Raw genomic sequence first — 22,821 nt, 5'->3', positions numbered from 1 at the left:
ACACAGCCACAGAACAACAAAGACGAGACCGCATAGATAAAAGCAATAAACGTAGGCTCATACAACGCGCTTCAATAACACCACACGCAAACAAGTCACGGATCCAGAAAACAAAGATGAGACCGCATGGATAAAAACAATACACGGAGGCTCCTACAACGCGCTTCAGACACACTAGAAGCAAAGACGTCACGGTTACACAATGAAAGAGCTCAACTAACGGAAATACAAAACGAGCCCGTATGGATAAACACAATGCAAGCCAGGTTGTACAGCCGCCCGAACGCGGCCGGCCAAACACCACTGCATATACCACGTTCGTTTAGTAATGCAGCCCTCTATGCCCGGATCCGCCAACATGGTCACTTCAGCACGCGAATCCGCCGCCATCAGCAAATGACTTCTCGCTGACGACACAGCCGTAGAAAAACAAAAAAGAGACTGCATGGATAAAAACAATAAACAAAGGCGCCTACAACGCGCTTCTAAAACACCAGAACCAGATGAGTCACAGCTCCAAAAAGAAACCGCTTCAGTACAAATATGTCCATCCATCCATCCATTTTCCAACCCACTGAATCTGAACACAGGGTCACGGGGGTCTGCTGGAGCCAATCCCAGCCAACACAGGGCACAAGGCAGGAACCAATCCCGGGCAGGGTGCCAACCCACCACAGAGTACAAATATGTTTATTTAATTAAATGAACTTTCCCAGGACGCACCCACCCTCCATGATATTTCATCCCTCCAAATATCGGAGGGAACAAAAAGTGATTGCCATTCTTGGATTTGCGATTCTTTCGAGAATCGCAGGCTTGCTAGTACTATAATAGTTCAAGCAGCCAGCACACGCGCGCATAGCTGTGCCGGCTTTTGAGACGCAAACTGCGCTTCTGCCTTAAGTTAACGAAAGCATTTCAATTTTCACGTCCTTCCCCTGAGCTACTGCCCAGACAACTACAGACATGGGATCCCTTTTCTAAACCGCGGTAAACTAATACTACGACGCTTCACACTTTTTTTACTCCTTTAGTGTTATGGGGTCGCGGGAGGCACACGCAGGACTGGAGGACTGACAATGCCATCCCGGCCGGTTAATGGCAAGGCTGTCTCTCCATTCTACACGAGACCTACCGCGCCACTCTCCAAAAGGTGCTAATAAGGTCAGTGAAGATGTCTATCTGCATTCTATAAAAAGGAAAAAGGCAAGTTTCCTTTCTATGTACTTTAACTTTTTACTACAAACAAATGCCTCTCAACACTGCAGCGGACGCTTGACAAATTTTATTTAATTACAGGTAATGCCAGTAAGGCACATTACCACACACCCTCCCCCTCAAGACTTCAGGTCGTATGTGCGGGATAAATAATCTGCCACTAGATTCTTTTTCCCAGCAACATAATGTACCTGAAACCTGTATGGCTGGAGTGCCAAATACCAGCGGGCCACCGAGCATTAGAATGCCTCATCTTTTGGATCCACTGCAACACTCGGTGGTCGCTCTCCACAATGAATTCGTTGGAAAGAAGACAGTACTTTAAGCTGTCTACAGCCCATTTTATTGCTAATCCTTCCTTCTCTAAGGTAGCGTACTTTTTCTCTCGGTTAAACAGCTTCCTACTAATAAACAAAATTGGCCTCTTCTCTTCACCCTCCCCCTGCATCAAGGCTGCTCCTAAACCTTCCCCAGAGGCATCAACCTGTAAAACAAAAGGTTTCGCAAAGTCAGGACAATGCAATACAACATTTTTACAAAATATCTTTTTCAAAGATTGAAAGGCATTTTCACATGACTCTGTCCAATTGATGTTTCGTGGTGCAGATCCTTTAAGCAGGTTGGTGAGGGGCGCTGCAATCTTAGAAAAATTGGGAATAAATCTTCTGTACCACCCCACCAAACTAAGGAATGACCGTACCTGCTTCTTGGTTTCAGGATGCGGACGATCCGTTATAGCGGCCATTTTGTCAATTTGGGGTCGGATCACACTGCCCCCTATGGTGTACCCAAGGTATTGCACTTCTTCTTTAGCAATGACTGTTTTTTCAGGGTTAACCACAAGTCCAGCTGTTTTTAACCTATCAAACACTTCTGCCAGGTGTTGTAGATGTTCCTCCCAGGTCTTATTGTACACAACAATGTCATCTATGTAAGCTCTAGCGTACATCTCTGCTCCTTGCAACACTTTGTCCATGAGGCGCTGGAAGTTCGCTGCAGCTCCATGCAACCCAAATGGCATGACCGTGAACTGGTACAAACCTCTGGGAGCCCTGAAAGTGGAAAGTGGTTTTGCCTCTTCTGTGAGTGGGACCTGCCAATTACCTTTGCTAAGATCAATTGTTGTTAAATATTTTGCAGGACCTAGCTGCTCTACTAGCTCATCCACTCTAGGCATTGGGTAGGTATCGAAAGCTGAGATGGCGTTAAGCTTGCTGTAGTCCACACAGAACCTCATCTGTCCATTCTTTTTAGGAACGAGTACCACAGGACTGCACCAGTCACTCACTGAAGGTTCGATGATGCCTAAATCTTTCATCTGCTCCAGTTCCTCTCTGAAAACCTCTTGTAGACGTGCAGGGATCCTACAATATTATGTTCTCACAGGACCTGGGGAGGGAAGGCGAATATCATGATGTATTAGAGGAGTCTTACCAAGCAAAGATCCAAACAGACCCTCTGGAATCAACTGTTGTACTTCTGCACTTTTTGTCTCTTCTAGATGCTCCAATGATGGTCCCACTTGGACTTCTCTGCATGATGGCAAGTACTGCTCCTCCGATTCCTCTTCTTCCGGAACGCTACGAATTAATAGCTGACTGGAAGGGTTAGTATATTCTTGCCACGGTTTCAGCATATTAATATGAAAAGTCTGCCTTGATTTCCTAGGATGATCAGGCATATCAATTTCATAAGTGACAGGACCTTTTTGAGCAACTACAGTGTATGGCCCTTGCCACTTGGCTAAAAGACTGCTCTCTGAAGTAGGCAATAATAATAGTACCTTCTGTCCAACTATAAGTTTTCGGTCTCTGACTGCCTTGTCATACCATGCTTTCTGCTTGGCTTGTGCGTTTTCCATGTTTACTTTTACAAACTGTGACAGGTTGGCAAATTTTTCCTGCAACTTAAGGACAAATGTTAGCACATTTTGGGATTCAGTTCTGTCTCTATCTCCCTCTAGGGTTTCCTTTAGCACAGAAAGGGGTCCTCGCACATGACGACCATACAACAGCTCAAACGGAGAGAATCCTGTGGATGCCTGCGGAACCTCCCGGTAAGAGAACAACAGGTACGGTAGCCATTGGTCCCAATCTGATCCAGTCACGCTAACAAATTTCCTCAGCATCTGTTTTAGGGTGGCATTAAATCGCTCCACTAGCCCATCCACCTGCGGGTGATAGGGTGTGGTCCTTAACCCCCCGAATTCCTAACAAACTATTCACCTGTCTTATCAATTTTGCTGTTAGGTTGGACCCCTGGTCAGTTAACATTTCTCTTGGGATCCCCACTCTGGCAAATAGCTGTATTAAAACCCTCACAATGTTACTTGCATTTGTCTTTTTCAGGGGAAAAGCTTCTGGAAACCGGGTTGCGTAGTCGTACACCACTAAAATATATTTATGTCCAGTGCGGCTACATTCGACAGGACCCACAATGTCAACCGCTATCCTGAAAAAAGGCTCTTCCACTACAGGCAAAGGTATTAGTGGAACTTTGTCTCCTCTCTTCACTGGTCCAACTTTCTGACATTCTGCACATGCTTTTATATAATTTGCTACATCTTTAGACCATCCAGGCCAATAAAAATGTCGTGCTAGCCTATCGGATGTCTTTACTTGCCCCAAATGACCTGACCAGGGAATGCTATGGCTAATCTGTAACACTTTCTCCCTCAGACTAGATGGCAACACCAGTCTCTGCCCATAGTCATCTTGATGATACAGGAGGTCATCTTTAATAATAAATTTCTCTCCCGTCTTAGACTGCGAACCCCTTATGGCCTTGTCAAAGCAGACACGCAGACTGGGGTCGTCCCGCTGAGCGGAAGCCACATCGCTCGGTAAGTCGCTACCGTTTCCTGTGAGATCCAAAGGCAATATGAGCTCACCCTGCTTCTGGGGAACGCCCCAGAGCTTCTCACGCCTTCTTTGACTACGGGCTTTACGGAACAGTGTCTGTCTTATCAACTTCCCCAAACGGCAGCACATCCCAGCCATCCTGGGCATTTTGTTTTTGCCTTGCCGCCTGGGCCCTTGTGACCATCAGAGTCTCCGCCTGCAGAGTACCCTGTAAGAGATCTTCGATCCCCGGCACGTCCAACCCTAGTAGAATTGGGTAAGGCATGTTGTCTAATACGCCCATGGGTAACTCATAACCCAAACCTTGAATCTCCAGGTTCACCCGGACCAGAGGATAGGTGACTTCTTCACCATGGACACACCTCAATACTACCTGCTGACCTGACTGTACCACTTGGTCGACCAAACAGTCTTTTCTCACCAGAGACTGGGTGCTTCCTGTGTCTATTAAGGCAGGGTACAGTTTACCTGCCATAGAAACCCTTAGAATCTTCTCCCTGTTCTTAAAAGGCGTCTTCTTTTCAGGTAGGGGGCATGGAACAAAACAAAGTTTTGTCTCCTTTCATTTGTTTGGACAAAACTTAATTAGATGGCCTTTCTGTCCACAACCATGACACAACCAACCTCCCCTATAATCTGGCTTTGTAGGTGGGTTGACTAAACTCATAGGACCACGACCCATTTCACCCCAAGACATACCTGTGGGCTTAGCTGTAGTTCTGGGCCTCTGGATGACTTTATCTTCCTTCTGCAGGTTTCTTGAACGATGGGCAGCCAGGAACACCTCAGCCTGCTCCACTGCTTCTTTGGAAGTCTTTGGCCGATGCTCCTCTACCCATGTACGGATTTTAATGTCAAATACCTGCAAAAGTTGTACTAACAACATAAAGTCAATTATCTGGTCTATTGAGTGTTTCTGGGGTTGTAATCATTTAGTGCATAATTCCTTCAATAGTGTCAGAAGTTCTTTAGGAGACTGATCTTCCTCCCATTCCAGAGAACGGAACCTCACCCTGTATGTTTCGGTGCTGATCTCGTACTTCTCAAGGATGGCAGTTTTTAATGAGCCGTAGATCAGGGACTCCTCTACTGGCATGGCCAAAAATGCTGCCCTGGCCCCTCCTGTAAGCAAGGGAACAAGACGGATTGCCCAATCTGCTCTTGGCCAGTCACACACAGTAGCCACCTTTTCGAATGCTGAAAGGTAATGTTCTATGTCCTCGGGCTCCTGGAAGGGCATCAGACGAGGGTATTCCCATGTTCTTACCGAGGCTCCTCTACTTCTTTCAACAGATTCATCCGGGTTGGAGGACTGTGACTGTTGCACCAAATTCACCTGTCCCTGTAGCTGATTGAACTGGTGCTGCAGACCTTTGAATCACTGTTCCAACCGTTGGTTTTTGTCTTCCTGCACAGCGATGAATTGTCGCAAAAGCACCTCCACCGCACGGATATCCCCAGTGACTTGAACTTCTTCCCCTGCCTGGGCTGCTCCGGAGACCACTCCTGTATTGCGATCTGGAGTGCCAACTCCCTGAAGCTTCTTTGGAGCCATTCTGCCAAAAACTGTCTTCGTCCGCACTCCAAAATCAAAAATACTGTCTCACTTTTACCACCGCTGCCACCAAAATGTGACACCCCATGTAGTGGGAATTAGGAACACCAGCCTACACTCTAGGTGTCTAGTATGTGGGACCGAGTGTGACCAGGATGATAGTGTAAGACAGGGAGACACGGACACCAAAAGGGTTGGGTTTTTGAAAAATAAAGTGAGGTTTTATTTACAGGTGCACTTAACAAAAATAATGTCCTCCGGAATTTATATATTAATACACAGTCCAATACTGCAAAAGACACACAAAAACAGCAAGTAAATGAAGCTCAAAAATAGTGACTATATACAAAAAAAACAGTGCACCAATAACCATAACCCAAATAAATACCTCCGCCAAAATTACTCCAGAGATATTTATACAAGAACAAATATTTACAAAAACAAGGCACAAGCCGTAATGTTTGGTAAATTCAAAAACTATTCTACCAAGTACCTTTCTCCAAGAAGATCTAGTCAGAAAAGAACCCACCTCTAGGAGCCATGAGTCCCTTTAATATTCGGCGCCCTTGTGCAGACCAGTTAAGCTGTCCTATGTCATCTCTCTACAACCACGCGATGACGAGAACGCGTCTGCGAGAAGTGACGTCTCCTGCCCTGCAAAAACACTATAATAGTTCAAGCAGCCGGCACGCGCGCGCATAGCTGTGCCGGCTTTTGAGACGCAAACTGCACTTCTGCCTTAAGTTAACAAAAGCATTTAAATTTTCACGTCCTTCTCCTGAGCTACTGCCCAGACAACTACAGACATGGGATCCCTTTTCTAAACCGCGGTAAACTAATACTACGATGCTTCACACTTTTTTTACTCCTTTAGTGTTATGGGGTCGCGGGAGGCACACGCAGGAGTGGAGGACTGACAATGCCATCCCGGCCGGTTAATGGCAAGGCTGTGTCTCCATTCTACATGAGACCTACCGCGCCACTCTCCAAAAGGCGCTAATAAGGTCAGTGAAGATGTCTATCTGCATTCTATAAAAAGGAAAAAGGCAAGTTTCCTTTCTCTGTACTTTAACTTTTTACTACAAACAATGCCTCTCAACACTGCAGCGGACACTTGACAAATTTTATTTAATTACAGGTAATGCCAGTAAGGCACATTACCACAAAAATGGAGTAAGTAACATATAAAAAATATCATTTTTGTGTGGAGTATTCCTTTAATATTATATGATACTAGCCAACCCGCGGCGTAGCATACGCCGCATAATTATGTATTGATGGGTGAACACTTCCTGAAAGACACAGTTGTCCAAATGGGGTTGGTTTTGAGGATACGACTGCAGGTGAATGAAAAGATGTAACTCTGGAGAGGGCAACATACAATACAGCGTTTTACATGCTGCATACAGCGATTCACATCGAAGTATAGACACTGCTAAGACCATGGAATACACCTCGCAAACTATTTTACACGCTGCATACAGCGATTCACATCCGCGACAAACAAATTGTTTTACATGCTGCATACAGCGATTCACATCCGCGACAAATATGATTCTTCTTAGATGGTGCTGGCGCGTCCACCCTCGCTCTTGAAGCATACACACTGCCTGGTCATGTGCCCGCTCGCAAGAGCAACTCTAAGACCATGGCATGTAAAACAGTTTGCGATGGTGGACGCGGTCGTGCGTCATAACCGAAAAGAATACAGTGGAACCTTGGTTCACGACCATAATTCGTTCCAAAACTCTGGTCGTAAACCGATTTGGTTGTGAACCGAAGCAATTTCTCCCATAGGATTGTATGTAAATACAATTAATCAGTTCCAGACAATACGAACTGTATGTAAATATATATTTTAAGTTTTTAAGCACAAATATAGTTAATTAAACCATAGAATGCACAGCGTAATAGTAAACTAAATGTAAAAACATTGAATAACACTGAGAAAACCTTGAACAACAGAGAAAACTAACACTGCAATAGTTTGCGCTATAGCGCTACCAACCGCTGGCTAAAAACACTTTTTTTTTTTTAATGAGTTTTAAGCACAGGGAAAAAAATTAACATTTGAAAAAATCCGTAATTTAATAAACCACCAAGAAAAGTAACATTGCAACAATGCACACTACGAACCGATCGCTGTAAACAGAAGTGAAAACAAAATCAAGCCCGGTGCATTCTTTAACTGCCTTCCTACCTTATGAGTCCAGCCCCCTCTCTCTCGCGCTGCCTGTGTGTGTGCGTCTGTCTCTCTCTGGCGCTGCCTGTGTGTGTGCCTCTGTCTCTCTCTGGCGCTGCCTGTGTGTGTGCCTCTGTCTCTCTCTGGCGCTGCCTGTGTGTGTGCCTCTGTCTCTCTCTGGCGCTGCCTGTGTGTGTGCCTCTGTCTCTCTCTGGCGCTGCCTGTGTGTGTGCGTGACTCTCTCTCTCGGGCTGCCTGTGTGTGTGCATCTGTCTCTCTCTCGTGCTGCCTGTGTGTGTGCCTCTGTCTCTCTCTCGCGCTGCCTGTGTGTGTGCCTCTGTCTCTCTCTCGCGCTGCCTGTGTGTGTGTCTCTGTCTCTCTCTCTGGCGCTGCCTGTGTGTGAACCGAGGTTCCACTGAGGTTGACTAATGAAAAGTCAACGTGGCTCAGAGGTGCATGTGGAGTCTAGCAGAGACGAACGTGAATGACGCCCGGTGTTGTGAGTTGCTGCGTCCGAGTTGGTGGCCGTGGCTCTGCGAGTTGTCGTCGTATCCAATGGTCTTAGAGCTGGTGGGTGTGGCTGTCTTGCGTGTTTTCCATGGGTGGCTACTTGTCGGTGCGTGCTTTCCATGGGTGGCTACTTGTCAGTGGCTTAGTGAATTATATATATAGATTATTAAATATTAATCATGATAGTAATTAAATATACATTATAATAAATATATAATAGTTAATTTGCAATTAATTGAAGGGAAATCCCCCCACAAAGGTTTTGTTTTTTACTACAAATAAATCAAGCAAATCAATTCATTTAATCTGGTAGTTCAGAAGAATCAAATCAGTAAAGTTATTCGAAATTGTCATCACTAGTCGGGGCTCATTTGAAAGTTTTTGTAGGTTAGATATAGTGTTGTAAATGTGACAATAACAGTACATTGCGGCAGACAAGGGGAGAGAGCTTATTCCGGACACTATCTCCCGTGGAACACTAGAGGACAGCCCCCCTAGCTTGCAGCGGGGCCATGGGTTTGGAGCATGGAAGCTCAACCCTGCTGGGGCTTGTGGCGACTGCCAGGGGGTGCCTGGACATTTCCTGAGCCCTATTTAGCAGCACTTCCTCCACACCCGGAAGTGCTGCCGGAAGAAGCTCATTGGACACCTGAAGTGCTTCCGGGTGTACTATAAAAGGAGCCAGTCGCCACTATGCAAGGAACCAGATTCGGGAGGAGGTGGATTTAGCTTTTTGGGAGAGGAGTGGAGGCAGATAAAAAGAAAGAAAGAGAAGAGAAGGTCTGGGTTTTTTGGGGCTGTTTATTTGTGTTGTGCTGCTGTGGGAGCAAGAAAAGCGCTTCCCATGTGAATAAATGTGTGTTGTGTGGCAAACTCGTGTCTCTGCCTGTCTGTGTCGAGATTGGGGTGGCTGAAGCGCCCCTGGGCTTCACAACTTGCATTATATAAAATATGGTAAATGAAAATCAAGCCCCGTGCCAAACATTTCCACCCCCACCTACCCCCACCCTGTTATGCAGGCTTCTGAAAGAATAGCAGGAGGGACTGAATGCTCGAGGAGAGGCTAATTTGATAGTTTCCCAAGGTTTAATATAACATGATAAAGTGTTGGCACTCTTTGTCTGCAGAAATATTAAAAGTAAGTGACAGAAAAATGGTAAGTATGAAGAATGGGGCAGGGCACACCTTACCTGCACAACGTCCAGCACCATTCCAGCAGCTACTGTCCCAAATCCTGCCAGCAAGAAAGGGAAAAGTACTTGTAGTCCAATGGAAAAAGAGGTTTCCTTGAGCGGCGTTGCTGGGGCCTGGCTCTGGTCTGTGCTGACATCGTCGCTATCGTTACTCTGACTGCCATTCTCCAAGAGCGCATCTTCCTCCCGCACACCCTTTGCGTTGGCCCGCGATTCCATGATCACCATTTCTGTTCGATCCCCATCAAGCCCATCTACTCCTCGCCCTGGGAAGTCAGTCAGTTGCACCGGCTCATCTGGGGTCAGGACTGCCAAGGTCGGGTGCACCAGAGGGCTAGCCTGGTGGTAGGCAAGCACAACCGCGTCCTTTTTGGATTCTACTATATTCACAGACATTTCTGGGATTGATTCTCAAATTAAATTAAAAAACAGAAGTTGGTTATTTAAAATGAATTGAGGATATCCCATTATGAATACAGATGTATGTATTGTAAGCCAATGGCTTTGACAGGAAAACAAGTCCATAAAGACTATAAAGTTGGCATCCTGTGCGCAGCTGAGGATGAAGCACAGTACACACCTAAAGGCGAGGACTCCTTTTGTTATAGAAGCACTCCAGATTGGTAAATTGACAAATATAAAATGTGTCCGTTTTACTCTTTCACTTTTAGCTTGTGCAGTCCTTCTGCAATTCTGTCTAACATCCGTGCAGAACAAGGGGATATCCCCACAAAATGCTTAAAGAGCTTTCGTCTGGATGCATTTCAATGTGTTTGTCCCAAAGTGCCCTCGCTGGCTTGGAACGGGGTCTTTAACAGCTCCTTCCCATCCCCCCTGGATCTGTAGTCCAAAGTCAACAGAAGAAAAAAAATAATATATTTACATATACACACGGAAAGAAAAGGCCTTCAGTGTGAAAAATAGCGGGTGGCGTTTGGTGTATCACATAGTAAAAGAAATAAATGAAGGCACTCCGTTACTGTAACTTGGCAGCACTGAGGATTAGAGCCAAGTAAAAAGTCCTATTTTGTTTTTCTGCCGAGCCCTTCCTTTGACGCCTCTCCCCTTCAATGAATTTAGGTTCTGTTCAGCAGCCAAAGTTAGTCGCTGGCCACTCTGCAGTCGAAGAGGCTCACCTTTCAACACGTGGACGCGCACACTTCATTTAAAGGAGAAGAACCTTCAGGGCGGCAATAACGTGTGGTGGGTATTAAAAGGGGGGCAAATTCGTCCTCCTAAAAAGCAAAAGAAAGTATAAATGCATTATCAGTAAAACCGCAGGCTCTTTTGCATGTCATATTCTATTTACTGAAAACGCGGCCACAAGAGCAGCACATACTGTACTGAAGGTCTTGAATGTGATTTGCTATTTATGGCAGGTAGCCTGACTAATGACCCAGGGGAACCAAGCATTGCGCTACAGTAAATTACGTTTGTCTCTGGCCCACAATGTAATGCCCACTGTTATATTTGCCATATTGTAGTAACCTGTCTACAAAACAACATGTGGCAGTTCAGCTGAGGTCAAACTCATATTGTGCTCGATAAACTACAGCAGACTGATGATGAACTCAGCGGTCTTACGCAGTTGACTAAACATATAACCTTAGCAGAACACCTTATATGACATTTACAGATAAAAAACGTACCAGTTGCAGCAGATATACAGTCTCTGAGGATCACAATTTATTAGGAAGAACTCAGAATGGAGATTATTATATCTATCACTTTAATAACCAATTAACTATAAGCATGACCAAAACTAGACGGGATGCCAGTGCATCATAACCCGGGGAGTCGTTTGATGGAGTAAGGACGATTCCAAGGGCCTCTGACTAGCAAAGGCCCTCGAAATACTGTTAACATAATTTTATACATTTTTATTACCCAGTTACTGAAATTAAATTTAAAAGAAACACTTAACTACCATTTAGAAATGTAAAAGTAGCAATCCAGAAACGCTCTATACTGTAACACCCATCCCTCAATTTGCCAGAATGGTTTAACCCGGTCCTCGCAAACTACATTTCGTAGAGCGGGAAAGCACACACTCGCCGGCCAAAGGTAGATGCGTTCTCTTTGTGACTGAACTGAGATATAGAAACAGAATTTCAGGCTCCAGGAAAGAAAGACAAGAAAACCTTGGACGGGAGTCAATAAAGAGACAGTTCGTCACACCCAGGTTTTCACCCAAAAAAAGAGAACAAAAGAAAAGGTCAGTTTAATAACGTTAGTCCACTCAGCAAACTTGGTGCTAACGAATTGGTTTTACCTAACCCAATAACCAAAACATTTGAAAAAATCTAATTAGAAGACAGGTTAAACAAGTCATGCAGGAATATGCTTATTACAGAGTAATTGACAAGGAACGCACTTTATAGCAGTAAATAAAAAAACAAGTCTCTGTTGCTGAAGATTTCAATGCTAGGCAGTTTTTAACGTTTGTTTACTCGTTTATTTGTAAATAGTCAAACTTATTTTAAACAATTTAAGTTACTTTGAAAAATCCTGCAAAAAAACTTATGATGTCTAAACATTTACATTATAAAACATTTAGTATATTCAGTTACTTCATGTGTGGCTTCAAGTATCAAAAAGCCTCTTAGCTAGAGAAAAATAAAATAATGACTGAAATTTGCTTGTGCAAGCAATCATGGGCAATTTTGTTTGGGCTTCATTTGTTCAGTGCGGGCATTAATGCACATATTTCTTTTGGATCACGTCACTCAGTACCATACTCAGAGAGGATGGTATTTTCAAACGCCACTTACATTTGAAAGCTGCAGCATCCAAGCAACATGCAGAGTTATAAACACTTCATGTTTTACAGACTTACTACGAGTAAAAAAAAAAAAATTAAAAACATTAATCATGCAGCGAAGCACTGTGTCCTTGCACGAGTTTCCTAAGGATTTCAGTTTCTTTTCATTGTTGATTTTACGTCACGCTACCGTAAGGCGTTTTTGTTCATCCAGCCATTACTTCTAGAGTTATGACAAGACTGCTGTGCAGTTGCTTCTCTTTTATATCAGGCATCTTTGCGGGATTTGACGGATTTTATATTTCTATGAAATAGTTACACAAGTATCTCTATTATTTTTTCTGTTAGTTTTTGTTCTCGATTTTGGCGCCGTTACCATAGAAATAATATAAGGAAAAGCTAGTGTTAAGCTAAGTTCGGATATATTTTAATATTTACATACTTTTAATTTGTATACTGAAATCTCATTTTTTGGATAGTTTGTCAGCTCCGGTAAGTATATGACTCAAATACAGCAACACCAGCCTGCATAGTTAAAGTAATCAAACAAAACTATAGCACCCCAATAGTCCCCGAAGAAACTCCACACAGACACGGGGCGAGTATGCAAACTTCGCGTGGAAAACTAACGGAAACACTGGAAGTCGCGGCGCTATCTACAGCGCTACCCTGCAGCCCACAAGCCAGCCATACTGGTCTGTGCATACAATGCTTTTAACGCGTTAAAATGTTATAAAAGCGTTTAGGTCTGTGAGCGCGACAAAGGCGCTATATAAATAAAATTTATTATTATGGCTATAATAAGCTATTTGGCTGGGTTCATTTCAACAACTCACCTCAAGCAGACTTGATCCACGTTTTAAATTCACTGGGGTTCTAGTAGAAAATTCAACATATTGTACCACAGAGAAGGCTACCAGTCGCCCCAAGTGTTCGGTTCCTCCCGCACATTCATTTTAGTAGAGTGAACCTGTACCGTCTAAGCTGGAACCGCCCGTCAGGTTAGGTCAGGGGGTGTTTGCATTATTTTAAACACAATTGAGCGCGCATGGTTGCTTCTGAACAGGAAGATCGCTGAATGTAAGCTATTGTTTCGCTCGGTGTCAAAAAATAAAACTGTTCTTTCGATGTCAGCACACATTGCATGGGGGGAAAATAACAACAACACGATCACACACACAAGTCTGCACAGCTCATTCACTCGCGCTCACCTGTTCGCTGATTCGCTCAATCTCTTGCTTGCTTTCTATCCGCTGGTCACGGTCGCTGTGACAACAGGTCAAGCTGGACTGACCAGGCATCAGCAATCTCCGGTTCCTTCAGGGAAATTCCTGTGCGCTCCCAAACATGCCCAGCGGTACAATCTCACAGCACCCCCATCCCCCTTTCCTCCCAACTAGAGTGTGCTGAATCTGCCTCTGGATTTTTTGCGGTGAGATAGCAGCTGTCACGCCTCCTCAGGAGGGCGCCCTGGAGGCCTCGTAAATGAGTGTCTAAGCCTCATCAGCTCCTTGGAATAGTTAACTGAAGTCTCGATCCGAAGATGCGGCGGTCTTGTTGGTGAGCTTTTCGCATGATTACGCAGAGACTGTGCGTTAGCTTCATTTCGACCGTTTGTATTAGCGATCTCATCAGTCGCTTTCCAGATGGCATCGGTAACGTAACTAATCAATGTCATTCCTGGAATCGGGCTGTACTACTGTTTTGGTATATAAACCGGGCCATTTCCATATTTACTCACTTCCACTTAAGAAATTCAAGCAAATTCATTTCATATCATGCTTTTCCATACTGATGAGCTGTTTGCACAAAGTTTATGTACACCATTGTTTTACAACGGCAGCACGGACGGGTGGGTGACTGCTTTAGGGTCACACTGTCAGTCGAAGGCGAAGACTAAGCCGCCAACTTTGTAGTTTAAATGTCTGTGTATTTCCAGAGGGCAAAATTTACTTAAATGTACCGGGGAGATTATTGTCCATATCAAACTTTTTCCGTTTGTACTGGTTCTTTGATAATGTATACAGTTACATATACTGATGATCGAAAGCCAAAATGAAGTGATAATCGTAAATCTCACACTAAGACCTGAGAGATGGAATAGTTCGATCCTACATCAGCATTCTCTCTGGGCCACACGTGAAAGGGGAAAATGTCCTTTTTCAGAGTCGTGTTAACTTAACATTCAAAAATCAATCAAATATTCATCCGCTACTCAATGATCGCGCCATTCTCTGGCGAATTATGACATTTAAATCCAAGTTACTTTATCGCGTATTCGAGCCTTTCTATGAAGAAAGCCGTATTAAAAAATAAAACTATTCAAACTCTTGCTCAATTTAAGGTTCCTCTGTATTATGCATTGTAGATTACTAGTCGTCAATTTACATAAATAGCATGATAAGACGCGGCAGAAACAAGGCTAACAAGTTGGTCAGTAGAAACAGCTGTGAACTTCCAGGAAGTTTAGTAGGTAGGGTCGGCGTTGGAAATGAGAGGTCTTGAATTACTAAACCGTCTAGATGACCTTATGCCTGCCGGTTCGAACTCGCTTTCACTGCTGTACCCTCAGTATCAGCCCGCTCCGGCATTAGCCGATAACAGAATCCCGTTAGTTTCAAATGGGTATCGATTTGCGATGTTTCTTTCTCATTCATTCTGTGCACTTCACGGCTTTTTTACTTACCCGGTTTTCCACACTGGCGTAGCGTAGCGTTTCACCACCTCCTTCACAGTAGCATCTTCCATTCCGATTGCCCCCTCTTGTCAAAGCTTTTCAAACAGACGTGTGCTATCGATCGTGCCCAGTACGGCGCAGCCAGCTGCGAGCGAGTCAGCTCTACTGATTGATACGCAGGCTTACTTGCTCACACCCTCATCTCGCACACGCCTCCTCTCCGATCCCGTTACATTGTCCCAGTCCTTTCTTCCGCATCTCCGACAGTATATAATAGCTCATGTACTGTGGAAGGAAGTAGAGAGGCGTAGCTCAGACGGCTGGCGCTCCGCGAGTCTCACCAATCACAGCACACTTCGAGTTTCCGCCTCCTAGCGCGTTAAAGCAAGGCAATGCACTGCGGCAGCTCGCAGAGCACAGACGTGATTCCACATTTCACTTTATATTATTATCTTTAGTCAGGACAGCTAAGCAAGTGAAAGAAATGTATATAGCGGAGAAGATCGTCATCCACTGTGTATGACATTTATTTTACCCAACTTTTTCACCGTGATTTAATTCCCTAATCTTTAATAAAGGAATCACATTATTTTAGTGCGATTGTGCCATTAAGAACAGATACAATATAATTTTTGAGAAAGACACTGTTGTATAGTGATTAGCAGAGACAAATTCTTTGTGAAGTGTACACGTTCTCCCCATGACCAAATGGAGTTTCTTCAGGTATGTGTGTGCTAAGCTAGTGCTGTATAAAAAATGTGTTCCATTCAGAGTTACATGCTACGTTAGTGTTGAAATAGGGAATAGCTTCCTGCAATTCTGCTTTGGAATAAACAGATACAGATACTGCTTGAATGAGCAGTTCACATTTGCAATGCTCTGTTCTTTCCGATGTTTTGTGAAATGCTTTCTCAGAAGGTGAAGAACACATTTCAGTTATATTATGAAAAACACATACACGTTTATCAATAAGTGGAGAATTTAATCAAAGTCTTGTAATTTAATGTAGTTTTGATGTACAGATTTGTTGGATGAATTCATAATGTGGAGACAATGTGTTACAGTGGTTAAGACTTTGGACTTTAAACCATAAGGTTGAGCATATTGTATTAAAACAATGAATTAAAACTGACCAGTATTCTCACCATTCTCTATGTTTTGTTACACTGCTGGGTTATGATAAATGTGTTCTGAGATATTTCATCTAAAGGAAGACATAGGTTTTAAGGTAAGGTAATTATACTCGCTAATCATGGTGTGGGACAGTGCCAGCATGTTACAGGTTTTATACCTTCAAGTTGAGTTTTACTGTATTGTCAACATGTGACAATAATGACCCTATAAAACTATTCAAAATTTTTATCTGATATCTTTGAAAATTTGACTTCATTGTTGTCAGAAATGAGATGCCATTTGCCAAGTGTAGTGATATTTTATGTGAATTGATGTTATAGTCTAGTGATGTCTACACCTCCACAGGTAAAAGTGATTCTAGCTGTCCTTCAGTCCTGATGCAGTCATGCAACTGTCCTACAGCTGGGCTGTAAGCAGAATAGTCAGGGTTCAATCACATATAGGATTAAGAGGAACCTGATCTTGGATCCATGGTTAAAGTCAAATATATACAGTCATATGAAAAAGTTTGGGAACCCCTCTTAATTCTTTGGATTTTTGTTTATCATTGGCTAAGCTTTCAAATTAGCAACTTCTTTTTAATATATGACATGCCTTATGGAAACAGTAGTATTTCAGCAGTGACATTAAGTTTATTGGATTAACAGAAAATATGCAATATGAATCATAACAAAATTAGACAGGTGCATACATTTGGGCACCCCAACAGAGATATTACATCAATACTTAGTTGAGCCTCTTTTTGCAAACATAACAGCCTCTAGACGCCTCCTATAGCCTTTGATGAGTGTCTGGATTCTGGATGGAGGTATTTTTGACAATTCTTCCATACAAAATCTCTCCAGTTCAGTTAAATTTGATGGCTGCCAAGCACGGACAGCCTGCTTCAAATCATCCCATAGATTTTCTATGATATTCAAGTCAGGGGACTGTGACGGCCATTCCAGAACATTGAACTTCTCCCTCTGCATGAATGCCTTTGTAGATTTCAAACTGTGTTTTGGGTCATTGTCTTGTTGGAATATCCAACCTCTGCATAACTTCAACTTTGTGACTGATGCTTGAACATTATCCTGAAGAACTGTTGATATTGGGTTGAATTCATCCAACCCACGACTTTAACAAGGGCCCCAGTCCCTGAACTAGCCACACAGCCCCACAGCATGATGGAACCTCCACCAAATTTGACAGTAGGTAGCAGGTGTTTTTCTTGGAATGCGGTGTTCTTCTTCCGCCATGCAAAGCGTTTTTTGTTATGACCAAATAACTCAATTTTTGTGTCATCAGTCCAAAGCACTTTGATCCAAAATGAATCTGGCTTGTCTAAATGAGCATTTGCATACAACAAGTGACTCTGTTTGTGGCGTGAGTGCAGAAAGGGCTTATTTCTCATCACCCTGCCATACAGATGTTCTTTATGCAAATTGCGCTGAATTGTAGAACAATGTACAGATACACCATCTGCAGCAAGATGTTCTTGCAGGTCTTTGGAGGTGATCTGTGGGTTGTCTGTAACTATTCTCACAATCCTGCGCATATGCCACTCCTGTATTTTTCTTGGCATGCCAGACCTGCTGGGTTTAACAGCAACTGTGCATGTGGCCTTCCATTTCCTGATTAAATTCCTTACAGTTGAAACTGACAGTTTAGACCTCTGAAATAGCTTTTTGTAGAACTTCCCCTAAACCATGATACAGAATAATCTTTGTTATCAGATCTTTTGAGAGTTGCTTTGAAGATCCCATGCTGTCACTCTTCAGAGGAGAGTCAAAGGGAAGCACAACTTGCAATTGGCCACCTTAAATACCTTTTCTCATGATTGGACACACCTGTCTATGAAGTTCAAGGCTTAATGAACTAATCCAACCAATTTGGTGTTGCAAGTAATCAGTATTGAGCAGTTACATGCATTCAAATCAGCAAAATTACAAGGGACCCACATTTTTGCACAGCCAGTTTTTCACATTTGATTTAATTTCATACCACTAAATACTGTTTCACTAAAAATCTTTTTTTCGGAAAACACCCCAGTACTCAGATGTTCGTAGAAAATGAAAGACATACCACTGTTATCTTTTTTGTTGAAAGTAGAGTAAATTATTATGCAGACTGAGAGGGGTTCACAATCTTTTTCATATGACTATACATACTCTAATAGCAGAGGTTTTCAGATTTCAATTTAAAAGATTCAATTTTAAGAGACCCATCTTTTGCACTGGTTAGAGTCAGGGCTCTGGCAGCACAATTTTGAACCTGTTGTAGGCCCATCCTACTTCAGGCAGGTGTGTGAGTATTTCCACATCTGTGGTGGAGAAGTAAAGAAGTGCTGTAGCAACAGTTCATAGGTGACAGTTGACATTTTGACTATAGCTAATAGTTGACTGTAGAATGAGGATTATGGACATTTTAGGGCAGCAACAGAGGGAGACTGGGCTGTACAAGCACTGAATTTAAGTGCCTAACAGGCATTAACATTGATCAGTGTGACATCACCAGGTGCATCAAATCCACTGTGTGTGTGTTAAGATTAAAGATGAGACTATAGAGAGATCACATCTAGTACATCTAGTTTGATAAGTTGCAGAACATGACCACTTAAAAGTGAGTGGAAGAAGTGCCATGGGAAACAAGACACCATGGGCACTGGAGGGCACACAGTTTCAGTAGAAAACATATGGGAAAATGACACATTTCAAAGAGAGCTGGCAGAGGTGGTACTGTCACACAGACATAGCCTTTCAAGGCCTACCAAAGGTCCAGGGCTTAGAGGACAATGGGGCCACTAGATAGCACTCTAGGCTATCATTTGAAAATGCAGAGCTGCCCTTAACCTGAAAAAAAAAAATCCAGATTACTCGGCAATAGTCGTCAAATTTTAATAAAACTACCTACAGTAATGATTAGTGGTCCAGTGAGCGTAGTCGTCAAGTACTCAACTGAAAGAAAGGATTAATGGAAGAAAGGCCCTCAGGTAAAGGCAGTATTTGGTATTTTGATTGGTCCCTTTTTATCATCCCATTATTTTTTGGTCATACATCTCTTTTAGTCATTAGTTTGGTCTCCTTGATGTTATTCTTGGTTTGGTGTGCTACAGGAGTGCACCCCCCCACACCCTAAAATTTACAGAGACAATCAGAGTGCTGTTAAATATTTGTTAAAGACACCCATGGTATCCAAGGATTGTTGTGATAAGAAATTGACTTCCAGGAGATGACATTTAATACAAGGAACAAGGTCAAAATGAGCAGAGGTTCAAAACTGGGAAAAAATTTATACAGGGGAACCTAAATTAAAGTGACGGAACAAAGTCATTGTTGAAAATCAAAAAGAAGTCAACACAAAATTCAAAAAAGATCCTATCACTAGGTTTACTTGAAAAATGAAACTAACTATAACTTAAGGTAGGAGTATCCATTGAGACATATGGGCAATTGTTTGGGTTGCCCTATTTATACAGTGCATCACAACCTGTGATGAGATCACCACAACAAACGCAGTCACTTGAGCAACTTCAAATGGTGTTATAGCAAGCAAAAATAAAATAAAATCTCCATTCATTTTCAAAAGTAAACATGAAACTAATCCCAAATTCTGAATCCACACCTATAAAAACCCTTATTTAAACAACAGTATACTTAAAATTTAATAAACATAACTATAATAAAAAAAATCTTGCCTGGATGAGGTTGAGCAGTTTCTTTTATGTTGGACGCAGGAATACCTCTGGTGCTAGGGCATAGCCTGTTGAAAGGACTTCCAGGTGAAACAGAAGCCCTACAAAGGAGATCATGGATCCTTGCAGCACCCCCTGGTGGCACCCACAGAACCCGATAAGGCTGCCCCATGAGACTACAGTTCCCAGCATTGCTTGCAGGTGTCCAAACAGGTAGTGTCAACCAGGGATGCTGCCACCTAGCATATTGGAGGAACATGTAGTCCTGACAGCTTGTTTCAGCTATCCTTGCATCACTCTGGCCTCCTGGCTGTGTATTGTTCCTTGTCTGGCTTGGACGCCCACCCATGGGGACAACTTAAGGGCTTTGGTGATGGTACTATCGTTCCAGGGATTGGTGCTACTGTATGTGCTAATGTCTTTTCTCTTCTTCCCTCTGCACTCTGGGAGATCGATGATTATACAAATATTGACGTCACTTCCAGTGTCCATCCACCTGGACTCACCTCTTTCCGTTGGAAATATTAAAACATGGAATATCCACCATTTTAACTCAGTTCTTGCCAGGACTTGTGTCTGTGAAGACGTTATAATGCTTGTTGTTAAAAATATTTTTTCTTTTGCCAGTTATACAAGGTTTGCTATTTGGTGCACCAATTCTTTATGCTATTTTTGTGTTATTTCTTACAATACCAGTAGGAGGGGTCGCATAATCCCAAACCCCAGACACAACCACACAGGCACAAGTCCCAGGTGCAAATGCAAGATTTATTAAACAAATAACTTACAAAAGCTTTCTTCTGTGGCACAATCACAATACCAATCTTTCTTTCTTTCTTTTTTCCTTTTTTCTTTCTTTCTTCTTGTCCTCCATGCTTCCTAGGCTAGCTTTGTCCGTCCTGCACATCCAAATCCAACTCACAGGAATGAGGTTGAGTGTCTCCTTTTATCTTGAATGTGTGAGTACTTCTGGTCCTAGGGCATAGCCTGTTGGAAAGGCTTTCCTAGTCAAAGGAAAGCCCCACAAAGTAGGGATTACTAATCCCAGTAGCTTCCCTTGGAGGCCCCCATGGAACCCAACAGGACTGCCCCATGGGACTTCAGGTCCCAGGATGCCCTGTTGGTATACATGTGGGAATCCTAGCCCAGGAATGCTGCCCTTTACAATATCAGGGGAGCCAATGACCTGAATAGATCATCTCCCACTTTCCTCCATTGCACTGGCCTCCTGGCCAGGTAAGGAAGTTTGGTTCATCTCTGCTGGGATGGCAGCATATTCACTTTGAGTCTGCCATCTCCTGCCAACTTCCTGGCAAAAGCAGGGAACAGCCTGTTATTCAGTACTGCCGCTTTCCAGCCAGCTAATGAATCATAAACCATCCCGTTCAGGAAGCCAGCCCATGACTGCTGTCCATCACAGTATATAAAACCAATTGCACTGTATATAGTACCCATATTTATCATTTATTTATTAATGAGTTATGATTATTCTTTTTTTTATTGATTTAATATTTTCTATAACCTGTTGTGGAGTCATTTTTACTTTGACTGGTGGTGTCTACATAGGCTGATACTTTGGACAACTCATACCAATAGGAGTTAGTTCTATAAATGTTACCTATGATTGTCCAAATTGTACTGTTATGGTAGTTAATTGATGATGCCAGACTTACACGAGTGAGCCCAATGATGGCCTTGCACTAAGTGCTGCAGGAATAGACTTTAACCCGTGTCAACCCTGATCTGCCAACTGGACACTCTGTATTTCTTTGTTATGTATCCCATCTGAGGCTGGTGCCCAACTGGCAACCATCACAACCGGAATGGGCTCCCCTTTTACTTGCTCTTCAGCATAACAACTCTGCCATTTCAGTCTACTTTTCCTATAAAGGCATGCTATTTTAATAATGTAGAATTGGCCAAGTGTGACATAATTATTTTCTTAATCTGTATTTCATCTTACAGTTTCTAAATGCTTCCTTTGTTCCATGGTCACTTGTATGCATTGATTAGAAAAATGTGATTAAAAGAATGGAAAGTATATAAAGTATTTAGACCAAGGAGCTTTTGCTTCTTAAAAATGCTGCCCAGCTAAATTAAAAAGGCTTACTTTATTCCAGTACTTCTCATTCTTAGATTATTTGTTCTCTGAACTGGTAAATGATAAAAGTTTGCAGTTGTGGGGAGTCATGTCCCCTTTGTAGGCCACACGATGCTGAAGTGTGCCACCTCACAACTCTTGGACCCCTCTTACAGGAGCATGGCTATGGGTATAAATTGGTTATCTGCAAACCCAATGAAAAAAATCATGCTTTATCTTATTTTGGCATTTAGCTGCTACATATTCAAAAGCCCACCCACAGATGACATCCTAGTAATGCCACTATTCTGTTAGATCTTGGTGTGGGTTTGTGATTTTTATCACAAATTCCAAAAGCCAAGATGTTGATTTGACTTTAACATCATCCCGACGTAAGTGACCTTACTTGTCTTCACACGTTCTGATTTGTAGTGACTTTGTAACAAAGAAGAGCAGAGGACAAGAAGGAAGAATGGGGATAATTTTTTCCACATATTTATGCCCACCCTTAGGCAGCCTGTATGATCTTCCCTTGTCCATGTGGGTATTCCTCTCAAAGACATGGAGGTTTGCTTAACTGTAAAACTGAGACTGATTTAGATAGAATAAGTGGGGAATGCCTTATGAGGGGCTGAGTGGCCATTTGAAACAGGGAGAAAAAACTTTCTTGGACTACTGAATGAAGGCTGTGGACGCGTAGAGGTTTATTTTCTCTGGGGTTTGGCTTTGCTGGTGTTTTTGTTTTTTCTTCTTTATTGCAGTTTGGCTGTAGCTATACCTATTTATCCAATTGTCATTTGAGGAAAAAAATGATAATGCTTTTTAAGAACTTTTCAGTTATTCCTTATACTTTATTTTTTGTTAATATTATAATTATTGCTTGAGACGAACACAACAATTAGCCAAGGTGCTCTTGGTGCTCCAGCTATTGTCTTCTCCAGATGCTGTTAAATGTGCACAGGTTTGGAAGTGGAAGG

At 42.8% G+C, this 22,821-nt stretch overlaps 1 protein-coding gene and 1 long non-coding RNA gene across 3 annotated transcripts in view; one reads left to right on the top strand and one right to left on the bottom strand.

The window, feature by feature from the left end:
- Nucleotides 1-15,234, bottom strand: part of slc41a1 (solute carrier family 41 member 1) — a 73,060-nt gene extending 57,826 nt beyond the window's left edge. Inside the window, exons 1-2 of one of the 2 annotated variants that reach the window (XM_051924610.1) lie at nt 14,967-15,234; nt 9,517-10,754 (exon numbers count right to left, since the gene is read on the bottom strand). In XM_051924610.1, coding sequence (XP_051780570.1) covers nt 9,517-9,915 — 399 coding nt within the window. In that variant the 5' untranslated portion in view covers nt 9,916-10,754; nt 14,967-15,234. Of the gene's footprint in view, nt 1-9,516; nt 10,755-13,491; nt 13,665-14,966 lie in introns of those variants that run through there. The other variant, XM_051924611.1, reaches the window with a different exon arrangement.
- LOC127527068 (uncharacterized) lies at nt 2,624-4,138 on the top strand. The gene is made up of 3 exons (XR_007934436.1): nt 2,624-2,824; nt 3,182-3,700; nt 3,983-4,138. It is a non-coding gene; the product is annotated as an uncharacterized LOC127527068 (long non-coding RNA).
- Nucleotides 15,235-22,821: the final 7,587 nt, after the last annotated feature.

Source organism: Erpetoichthys calabaricus, chromosome 3 (genome assembly GCF_900747795.2).
Source record: "Erpetoichthys calabaricus chromosome 3, fErpCal1.3, whole genome shotgun sequence".
Taxonomy (NCBI): domain Eukaryota; kingdom Metazoa; phylum Chordata; class Cladistia; order Polypteriformes; family Polypteridae; genus Erpetoichthys; species Erpetoichthys calabaricus.
This window is presented reverse-complemented; position numbering and strand designations above follow the sequence as displayed.